Source organism: Bidens hawaiensis, unplaced genomic scaffold (genome assembly GCF_021521415.1).
Source record: "Bidens hawaiensis isolate Kalapana, Puna unplaced genomic scaffold, B.hawaiensis_p1.1 tig00056544_1, whole genome shotgun sequence".
NCBI classification, from domain to species: Eukaryota; Viridiplantae; Streptophyta; class Magnoliopsida; order Asterales; family Asteraceae; genus Bidens; species Bidens hawaiensis.
In genome coordinates, this window is record NW_027500174.1 from 65,694 (window position 1) to 77,747 (window position 12,054).

The 12,054-nt window shown below is 34.5% G+C and overlaps 1 protein-coding gene and 1 pseudogene across 1 annotated transcript; both read right to left on the reverse strand.

The window, feature by feature from the left end:
• Positions 1–212: 212 nt before the first annotated feature.
• On the reverse strand, positions 213–4,488 carry LOC143601479 (serine hydroxymethyltransferase 3, chloroplastic-like; annotated as a pseudogene).
• Positions 4,489–7,828: 3,340 nt separating this feature from the next.
• LOC143601481 (uncharacterized) lies at positions 7,829–11,492 on the reverse strand. The gene is made up of 8 exons (XM_077078885.1): positions 11,190–11,492; positions 10,571–10,604; positions 9,981–10,160; positions 9,765–9,854; positions 8,855–8,920; positions 8,667–8,758; positions 8,515–8,562; positions 7,829–7,954 (listed from the first exon to the last, which is right to left on the reverse strand). The coding sequence occupies exons 1-8, from the start codon at positions 11,486–11,488 to the stop codon at positions 7,846–7,848; spliced, it is 918 nt and encodes a 305-aa protein (XP_076935000.1). The 5' UTR covers positions 11,489–11,492; the 3' UTR covers positions 7,829–7,845.
• Between the last annotated feature and the right edge of the window lie 562 nt (positions 11,493–12,054).

Here is a 12,054-nt window from a genome sequence, read left to right on the forward strand (position 1 = left end):
GGTAGATAGATAAACAAAGGGTCTGACCCATTAACATGGTACTCAACCCATACATTTTGCCTCTTCTCTTGGAGGTTAAAACTTCATGATCTTGATACCATTTAAGTTACAAAATCGTCGATCAAAACAATCTCAACAAAACCCAACATCCATCCAACAAGTGATGTAGACTTACTTCACACTATCACTTTTATCTTAAAAATTCATCCTTTTCACAAACCCGGGATTGGAAACTGGGTTGTCAACGCCTCGACTCTTTTTCTCAGATCAGAAACTTTATCTGTGAAGAAGCTGAAATCTGAAGCTACATACTTCATGAAATCTTGAAGCTTCGACCCAGAGACCGCTTGTTTGACCTCACGTGTCAGCTGCACCCCTTCGTGAATAAACTCAGCAATATAAATGAATTCCTGTTCGGTGAACCCACGAGTTGTCATAGCTGGCGAGCCGATACGTATGCCACCTGGCACAAGTGCGCTTTTGTCACCTGTCACGTATGAATATTTAGATTTAGTGGCTCGGTTTTTCTAGTTGAAATCAAAGACTTGATCACTTGAAGTGTACCTGGTACTGAATTCTTGTTTAAGGTTATTGAAGCTAGATCAAGGATTTTCTCAACCCTAGCACCATCAAGACCCTATATTTAAAGAACAGATCAAATTAATGGCAGCAACCTTAACTAAAGTAAAGAGTAATTTCAGGGATCATGCCTGTGCTTTGGGCCAAATTACGGATTTCATCCCTGAACTTTAAAAGTTACAGATTTGTTAGCTTAGGGGCATCTTAGTCATTTCATATCTAACTGATAAAAGTCTCCCACCATCTTTTTTCTCTTCACAGCTGGTCCAAAAAGTTAGCTGGATTAACTTTATCAGTTAGCTTAGGGGCATCTTAGTCATTTCATATCTAACAAATTAAAAAACAAAAACTGGCGGGAGCTGTGAAGATGAGGTCCCATCAGTTCTTTTTTAACTCGTGAAATGACTAAAATGTCACCAAGCTAACCGATAAAACTAACCCAGATAGCTTTTTGGATCAGAGATGAAAGGGAAAAAGTTGGTAGACTAAATCCGTAACTTAGAGTCAAAATCCGTAATTTGGTTCAAGCCACAGGGACCATCTGTGTAATTTACTTTTAAAGAAATAAGATATAAAATAGTATATTACATGGATGGTCCTTGTGGTTTGGCCCAAATTATGGATATCGTCCTTGTGGTTTAAAATTTACAGATTTAGTCGCTAATTAATTACACAGATGGCTCCTGTGGCTTGAGCCAAATTACAGATATCGTCCTTGTGATTTAAAAATTACAGATTTAGTCGCTAACCACCTAGTTTGCTTTCATAAATGGTCCTTCAGGTTAGATTACTATTCTACCCTTAAGGCGACTTCTAACCTGTTTGGCCAGTTCAGCTCAATTTTTTAGTCAAAACTATTTGACCTGTTTGAGATAAAAGAAAGTTTACCAATGGTCTGAGATCCACAAGAACCAAGTGGTTATCACTCCCTCCAGAAACCAATGTGTATCCTAGCTCCATTAATCGTTTAGCAAGAGCACGACAGTTAGAGACAACCTGCAAGAATCGCAGGTTAAACCAGTCAACAAAAGTCAAAGTCCTGCTAACAAAATGAAATGCAAAATACCTGGTTCTGGTAAGCTTTGAATTTGGGAGACTGAGCATGCTTCAAGCAAACTGCAAGTCCTCCAATTGTATGGTTATGTGGACCACCCTATTAAAGTAATTTTTTTTTAAATAACATACAAATAAGGTTAACAAGAGATCACAAAAAAGTAATTTAGAAACTAACCTGTAAACCTGGGAAAACAGCATTATTAATGGCAGATTCTAAGTCGATTCCCAAAACGGGATTTTTTTGAAGAATATCATGCCCCCTCTTGGTCCTCTGAGACTGCAAACAGAAGTCAAATTGTAGATATAGTTGTAATAAAACGATAACAATATGCTACATAGAGGTTACAAAATGGGCGGTTCAAGTGGGTCGATAACGAGTCAGTCAATCAAAATGCATAAGGTCAAAGCAAACGCTTTTCAGTGGTCAAAAAAAGTCGTGTTGGCGTCCCAGAAACACTTTTGACCCGTTTTTTAACAACCATAAGTAATTTATGTCTCAACATATGATTGCAAACACTATATTCTTACAATAATAATAAAGTGATTTTGGGTAGGCCTATGAACGGACCGTTCAATGAAAGTTTGTGAAGCGCTCAACGGGAGGTCCGTTAATTTAATAAACAAACAAACATGAACACATATCTCATTTGTTCATTTATGTTTGTTTATGTTCGTCTTGTAAATTCATTTATGTTTGCTCGTTTACGTTCATTTATGTTCATTAGTTTACTTTGCGTGTGTTTAGTTCTTTTATTTGCATACATTAATATCTTCATTTAAAACTTCTTGGCCCATTACAACTTAGTCTAGTTTTAATAACCTTTTAGGCCCAAAGCAATGTTCTTCGCGTTACTTCTAACTGTTTCTAGCTAAGTTACGTTCGCTCATCAATGTTCAGTTATGTTCGTTCGTGAACTGTTCATTTGTACTGTTAACAAACGAGCATAAACAAACACCGAGCATGTTCATTTGTAACGAACATGAAAACCCCGTTTGTCTAATTGTTCGTGTCCAATCATTTATTCGGCTAAAGTTGGATAGACAAACATGAACAGGCTCCGTTCGTGTTCGTCTAGTTTGTTTACAAGCCTAATTTTGGTGGTTTATGCATTTGAATCCATTCTATAAATAAAACCACAGTTTTAATCAACTCACACAATACCTTGTGTGTTGTAGTTGTCACAATATCACAATATTCAAAAGGATTGCCAACAACAGAAGCAGCCACACGTCCACTAATATGAGCCATATCCATCATCAATATAGCACCAACAGCATCAGCTATCAGATCTCATCAGCAGTTAGTTGGTTTATTTAAGCATATGAAATTTTGTTAGACATTTTGGTCAATTTACTTGTAAAGGTATACCTTTCTCATACGAGGATAATCAAAATCACGGGGATAAGCACTAGCTCCGGCTATTATAAGTTTTGGTCTGAATAATGTAGCGGTTTTCTCAAGCATGTCATAATCAACGAGGCCTATATAGATGTCAGGGGTATATACTGTTATAACACAAATGTACATATATTATTAAAACAAATATTAACCATTGTACCTGTTGATTCATCAAGACGATAAGGTATAGATTCAAAATATATGGATGTTCCTGAAACCCTTCGTTTGGGAGTCATGAATCCATGTGACAAGTGTCCTCCATGAGGTAAGTCAAGTCCCTGAATTAAACAAAGTTAATATAATGTACATACATTGATGGCTTGATGCAATCTATCTAGGCCTGTAAACGGACATGACATTTAATGAATCACTAGGCAGGGAGTTCGTTTACATCCCGTTTCTTAATAAGTGGAGAAACATGAACGAAAGTTTTTGTTAAGTTAGTTAAACGAACAAACATGAACACATGTCATGTTTGTTCATTTATGTTTGTGAATGTTCGTTCATTTATGTTACTTTACGTTTGTTTGACTTCATATTCTTTTAGGCCCAACACATTGGTGTTCATGTTACTCTTAATTGGTTTTAGCTCAGTTATGTTTGTTCACGTAAGCTCAGTCATGTGCATTCGTTTATCTTCGTGAACCATATGTTTATACTGTTATATTGTTAGGCGTTAATGAACCAAAACATTAACAAACACGTTCATTTTCTTTATGAATGAACAAGAACAAGAAAAATCCATTCGCTCGGTTGGTTGTGTTCGACTTTAGTTAAACAAAAGATAATAAACAAGATCCGTTCTTTGTACGTGTTCATTTAGTTCATTTACAAGCCTAAACATATCATACACAATTTGGATTGCTCAAAACAGGATTTAACATACAACTCACCATTATGCGGTCATGCGGTTTAAGAACCGCCGTATAAACCTCAAAATTAGCAGGGGAACCCGATAATGGGTTGAACATTCACATCCCACTTATTTTCATCCAAGTGAAATGCAGCCAATGCTCTCTTTTGACAAAGTGTTTCCAGTTCATCAATGTGCTCGTTTCCACCATAATATCTGCAAAAGGTATAGCAAGTTAGTAAGAGTATTAGATCAAGAAAAGTAATAAACTGGAATGACAACGTTGACCTTTTTCCAGGAAGTCCTTCAGAATACTTGTTAGTGAGGCATGAACCGACTGCTTCCATGACAGCCCGAGATGTGAAAGTATAAAAGATTAAAACATCCATTGTTTTTTGTGAATATTATAAACATACACATGAATATAATTACCTCCTTCAGGGATTGTTAGTGGTAGAGAAGGGGTGGATGATTTTGCAGTAGCTTCAACTTTTAAAGGTTTAAATGATCCAATATTGACCTGGCGACTGACTTTGGGAGGGAAATTGGATTCCTTAGGCTGGTGAAGTGAACCCATGAAAACTCCAGTACAGGTATGCATACTGCTTAACACGCATTCACAATAAATCATATATCCTTAACCTAAATGAAAATGAGAATGAGATATTGGATGCGTTACAACAAGGCACTAGTGGCATATAATTAGGAAAGCTGGAAGCATACAATCGAATTCAGTCTAATGATGATAATAACTAGTACATGCATGCAACAATTAGGTTATCAGAGATGGAATATACGGCTACCTGATGGTATGAATGTATGTATGTATGTGAATAATGGAAATTAATAAGTTGAATTGGATACTGGGTCGGCGGAGGACAGGACACAGTGGAGGGTTAGCTAGCGCCACTCAAGAAGATGAGCGCTAAATAAATATATAAATAATAATAGTGGAAATATCCAACCGTTTATTTTAAGTATAAACATTGTTGTCACCTCTGTTCTAGTCCACTAAATAAATGCTTGTTACAATTTACAACCAATTTTTTAATTTTATTACATTAACTTAGGGATGGCAATGAAACCCGAACCTGACGAGAAAACCCGAAACCTGACATAATTGGGACGAGTAATACCCGACCCATTAGGGTCTGGGACAGGTTTGGGATTAATTTTGAAAATTTTCGTGGGCTTGGGACGGGTTTGGGATTTGTAATATACCCGATTACCCGATAACATTAACCCATTTACCCGATTATATGCCCGACAAACCCAACATAACTTTTTTATGTTTACATATATTATACTCTATATATTTTAAATATATCATAAGTTGAAACTTGTTTATAACAATTATTTGAGACATTTTATTTTTATGGTAATCATTATTTGTGATCGATTAGTTATATTTTGTCAAAAACCGATAGAAACCCGATGAGTTTTAGGCCGAGTAGACAAAACCCGATTGGAAACCCGAAACCCGATGGGAAAACCCGAAACCTGACGGGTAATTACCCAATTAAAACCCGATGGGTTTGGGACAGGTTTGGGATGGACTTTCATAACCGGGTATGGGTTTGGGAATACCTAAACTCGACCCAAACCCGACCCATTTCCATCCCTACATTAAGTCACGCAAAAATGCATAATCGTTTTCGGGTATTATTTGTGACTGTTATATAACACGACGTACATTTAAAAGGAAACATAAAATTTCAAGTTGACGATCGTGTACTGTTATATAACACACGTTTACGTCTTTTCCCAGGAAAGTTGAAATCTCGTTGGACTGGACCACACATAGTTGAATCAGTTTTTAACTATGGGACAGTCAAGATCTCAAATTTTGACGGTCACAAGTTCAAAGTTAATGGACATCGATTAAAACCATATATCGATGGACCATTCAAGACCGTCTCGGAGGTACTAATCCTCCACTAGAACCGATGAACATATTGGAAGTAGGGTCTGACCAAGACCCTGATTAAACTAGGTATTGTAAATAGATTAGTTTAAAAGTAAAATAATAATAATAATAATAATAATAATAATAATTTTCAGTATTATTATACTTTGGATGTTTGTTGGTTGTGTGCAGTTTTTTTAATAATAATAATAATAATAATAATAATAATAATAATAATTTTCAGTATTATTATGCTTTGAATGTTTGTTGGTTGTGTGCAGTATTTTTATGATTTAGGCACACTACAAGAAAACAGACGAAAATAAGGGATGCTCTGTCAAAATTTCGTTAGCCCGTAGGGAAATTCCTGTTCCATCTTAACCCAATTTTGTCAAGATAGCAAAAGATCATGATAAGGTGTGTTTGATAAAACTTTATTGTAGAATCTTATTCGTTTACTCATATAAAGTGACACATAAGCATACTAAGAGCATAATAGAGTTGTAAGGATGATCACGACCCAAATTAGTGAGGAAAAAATACGAACACTGCCTTTCTATTAAGACGTCTAAAGGAGTGCTTACTAACGGTTTAGTAAGCAGTTGAACGGGTGACACTACTGACGTTTGTAATAGTGATCCCTAGGAATTAAAGAGAAGATTTTAGTGGAAGCAAAGTATCTATGAAAGACAGAGAAGGGGATATAAAGTGGATTTATTAACAATTAACATTAGGACTGTCACTTTTACCCGAAACCCGAAACCCAACCCGAAAAAACCCGTACCCGAACCCGAACTAACCCGACTCGAAAAACCCGAACCCGAATCGAAGTAATTCGGGTTGGTTCTCGGGTTTGATTTATAAGATTTGGGTCAACCCGAAAAACACGAATAAACTTCTAGTTTTGAAATTAAATATATTTTTATGTATAATAGGTTAAGTCTCAGCCATTAAAGTTATCAGAATCTGAGTCTAATCGACTGTTGTCATTCTCACTATTATGGATTGCTTATTATTAATTTATGTTTTCCGTTTATTACTAATAACAACCGTAATCGAACAACCAAATCACGCTGATTGAATACGATTATGGTTCGAGTTAGGTTTACTCTTCTATTGAATTGTTTTATCAAGTTAGGTATTTTTTATTTGATTATTTGTGTTGTAAGGAAAGAATAATATGTTGTTTTAACTTTAGCATTGTAGTTTTTTTTTTTTTTTTTTAAATTGGGTTTGTGTTTTTTTTCTAAGATACTCGAAACCCGGTTAACCCAACCCGAAAAAACCCGAACCTGAATTACCCGAACCCGAAAAACCCGTGAGAGATTTGGGTTGGGTTTCGAGTCAAGAGTTAAAACTTTGAAACCCAAAAAATCCGACCATAAAAACCCGAAAACCGAAAACAAACCCAAAGAACACCCCTAATTAACATTAACATGAATCACTATATTTTTCCTTCTCTTCCCTTTGAATTTACCTACTTGCATATTATTATGTAACGTGTAAGATTTTCATGTGATAAACTCGTTTAAAAATCAATAGAGTATTTAAGAGTAACATACTCACCCCTTTTGGTTTTGCTCTAAAATTTTGTTAAAACTCAAAACAACTGTGAAAATTCTTGTTAAGATTTCCATGTTTATACACATTCGTAATTATGAAAAACAATTTAAAGGTAGAAGTGTCTAAATATAAGTAATTACATATTTAGATAGATATGTAAAAACACAAAACTGTTGAAGCCGAAATAGCCATCCAAACCAAAGCAAGTAATGCGGTTTGACTGTCCGGTCAATGAGTTAGAACCGGCTATATATATACAACGAACCAAATAGTTAAACCTTTTATCAGTTTTTGAAAAATATAGTTACGCATATGTATTTTATTATTGAACCATCTTTATCATTTTACAAGTTCTAAACAGATATAGATAACTAACGCCTTGCATAAGAAGCAAGCACTAAGCTCAACTTTATTTGAAATTAAATTTATGAAAACTATAATCCCCATGAGGATTAAAGCAACTGCTTTCTTTGTACAAACAAAACAATGTCATCTCGACAATTGAGGAAACCATCGCGCCAAAATGTGATACTTAAATTTCACAATCAACATAAACAAGGTGTAGCATGGAACATGCAATACTGCAACAACCAAGTACCTGCATAATGTTTTACAGACAGAGACAACAAAACCGCATTAGATTAACCAGAAAGGGAGATTAGATTTTTAACTTTAGGAGAAAATAGGTGGCAAGTTGGGTAACGGGTCAAGACAAGTTTGAGTTAAAGGGGAATTTTAGGGCAGGTTGAAACGAGTTGGATTATGTTGATGTGTCAAACCTTTTTTTTGTCTGATTTAGAAGATTTTAATCAAAAAATAATATATTACTAAAATTGACCCGGTTTCGTATAAATAGGCTAAAACGGGTTATTATATTGTCATGTCAAAATGAGCAGGGTCGGGTTTGAACCAACAATCCCCTTTGGACTATAAATAATATATTAAAAATGACCACAAAATCTGTTACTAATATAACGATCCCCCAAATTTTGACTATATAGAGGTCAACACTTGAATATGCTTTAAACACCCTTTGACCAGTTCAACCCGGTTAACCATTCAACCGAGTCGCGTTTATTTGATATAAAGAAAACTTGGACGGCCCCCACAACATTCTTTTAACATTGTACTGATGCTTAGATGTTTGAAAATACGTACCATAGTGGAGCGTATTCTACAGATAAGTCAAGAAACGGGTATGGCCACCTACAATATATAGAAGTTATTGAAAAGTTAACCATACATATATATGTGTGTGTGCGCACACGTATGCTTAAAATGTGAATAAAGAAAAGGTGAAAATAGCATACCAAGTTGCAACAAAGGCATGAAGAATCCACTCAAAGAGCACATAGAAAGCAGTAAATAAAAAAAAGTATGAAATGCGGAACCAAGGGAAGCGCTGAAACGGGATTTCCAAACATATAAAAGATTACAAAACAAAACAGAAAATTTTAAAAAAATAAATAAATAATGACTTTCAAATAAGAAAAGTTACCAAGCTATTTAACGATGTGTCACCAAGGAGCAAAACCAGATTAAGAGAATGTACAACAACCGTCAACTGGCACACAAGAAAAAGAGAAGTATGAAAACCGTTCAAAATCTCTAAAATAAATAAGTTAAAAAGTGACAGTTTCGAACAGTTTACTAATAATTGGGTCGATTAAACTATATTTTATCTCTAACGGGTCAAACACAGATAATAAAATAAAACGCTTAGAAGAAAATGGGTCAAACGGGTCGAATGTTGTTGAAGTGCATTTTTAGTGCATAAAAACTATTAATCCAAAAAAAAAATTAATGTTAAAATGGAATAATCTTTGTAATCACATTTGGCAAACCATTTATTTTTAGAAATAATAAATTTCTGCACAAAAATTGTTTCGGGTCATCCTGGCCCATTTTGAGTCTTTGACCAATATAAAGTACCCGTTCTATACCTCGTTATCCAACCCATCTGAACCCAATTTGCCAACTCTATCAACGAATATATAAAGAAAAAATTCACATGATATAGGAAACCGAAAAATCTTCAACAAATAATGAGCATGAAACTTAAAAAATCGACCCGTAACCAAATGCAAACAAAAACCGACGGTTTGGTATATGTTTTTGCCAAAGCCAAATTTTCAGTTCGGTTTCAGTTTTGCGTGTAATTTAAACAAAAAAAACCCAAACCGAACCGAACCAAACCAAACCGAATTTATGAATTTTCATTTTTAATTTTGAATTTTAAGTAAATTTTAAGAACTTAATAAATAGCGTATGCCATATATCTTAGCTTAAATGTATAATAATCAATTAGTCATTAATTAACAAAAATGTTTAGGCCCAAGCTCATTACTTTGGTCTGGTGTGAGCTCAAAACCGACCCCTAGTAATAAAAGATAAGTGCGGGTACTCACAAAGCCCAATTCATAGCCTACAATCGTATAAAACGGAAAGATCACAATCCAATAAACGGAATCTGTCAACATAACCGCCCCAGCCGTCATCTATATCCAACAAACATCATAATCAACATAAAATGGAATTTGTAAAAGTTAAGGACCTTTTATAAGTATGTCAAATTTGAAGATATTAAACATGATATATGTAAGCACACAAATAAAATAACTTACTTGGAAAATAATTTGGAAGACATAGCCCCAAAATGCAGCTGTTAGCAAGAAATGATTTTTCGCTTGTTGGCTCGCTGTATTGTTCTCATTGGTGAGAGGCAAATAATATTCTTGATCCAGGCCTACATCACATGTCTTGTGTTGTCTATAGCATCCGTAAGCCGAGAGCAACGATCCAAACTGCAAACGAGCTTCAAGATTTTATTATAAGAAATGTATTAAAATCATTGAGAAAAAAAAAACATTTGTCCTATAATGCAACGTGAATTCAGTCACAAAGCCGATGCTATATGTGGCAATTTTGACCCGTTTACTTAAGTGGGTCGATTTGCGTTTGTTTATTCTTCAACGCGTCAAACAGGTTGAAAGTCATCTGACTCTTAAAGGGCGCGCTTTATTAGTAAATGTTAAGATAATTTTGAAATGAATAATATTTTTATTTTGTGATCTTATTTAGCACATGTTAGTAGAAGCTAAAAAAATGTACATAGATCGGCCCAGGCTGACCTGTTTAATTTACACATATTGCCATTTTCCACCTCTAGTCAATGCAAATGAAAATGAAGATTTGGGTAATAAAAGGAACATACCGCGAAATAGAAAGTAACCAAACACAAAGTCCACCTATACCAAAATCAAGCACTAATGGTTAACACAACCACAATTATTAGTTATAGGTGGGAAACTATGATCCTGCAATATATATATTTGATAGATAAACAACCTGCATATGATTATAACAACATATCAGGTAAATATACAAGTCGCGACTTCATTGCACTGGTAAATAAGTAGAAACCAAGACGTAATTTGGGTCGGGTTGAGTTGGACCCGTAAATTCTTTTTGTTCATTTTTCATAAAAATATATACACTTTATTAATACACTAAATACGATTAAAAAAATTTACAACTATATATAATATATGCATAAAATGCTTCACCTTTTCTCCTTTTTAGCTGAACCTTTTGATTTGAACCGTAAATTCGTTTTGTTCATTTTCAAAACAAAAATATACTTGATTAGTACACTAAATATGGTTAGAAAAACAATATTTCTACAATAATATCCAATCTTTGCATAAAATGTTTCCCAGTTTCTCCTTTTAATATAAATATAAACCTTTTGATTTGACCCTTAAATTCTTTTTGTAAAACGGGTCAAAATTGCCACTTATAGTATCAATAAAGATGACAAAAAATAGACTTACTGAGTATAATAAAAGAACAAATCGGTTCCGTGAGTGGTAACATCAGCAACAGCAGCTGCTAGAAGCAAACGAAAGGCAACGATTCGAAAAGCCAATAACCAAATAGGGTGTAATCCTTTTATAGAAGGCATCCATGCTTCATAGTCATAAAGAAGCCAAGCTCTTTGTTGCTTTCTAAAAGCTTCATATTTGGAAATCAAATATGATGCTATAACAATGGGAGTGAAGACCCATATGAAGCATAGCAGGAACTTCCAGGTCAACCAGTAAGTCAAAGTTGTAGTATCATTAGGCTCCATCCTAGCAAAAGTATATTATATATATTAAAAAACACTTACAAGGGGAGTTAAAATAAAGAGGTGATGGGCAGTTAGTTGCTGATATTTGGATCAAGAATCATGAAATGAAATGGAGGGAGTTTGTTGTTATTTTGAAGAACAATAAATACAAGTAGAAGCAAAGAAAGAAAAGTGTAGTTTGTTTGTTTATTCATGTCCTCTGCAGCAGTGGCGGATCCAAGATTTTTTTTCAAGGGGTGCACAATTTTTTGATGTTCCAATTTCATGGAGCCGGATATAAAAAACTCTGGCCGGTTTGACGGTTTGGGTCGGTTGATGGTTCGGTTCGGGTACGGTTTATCACATAATAAAAATACGATATTGAAATATAAAAGACATCACCATTGCAAAATAAAAAGACATCGTCATTGAAACATAAAAAAGACATCGTCATTGCAAAATAAAAACACAAAAAATATGGCAATGAATATATAAAATTTTCATGAAATAATTGTTTGTTTGTTGGTGAACACAATCAATGAATATGTAAGAACACCACAAATAATGATACACTCAAAAGCTTCTAG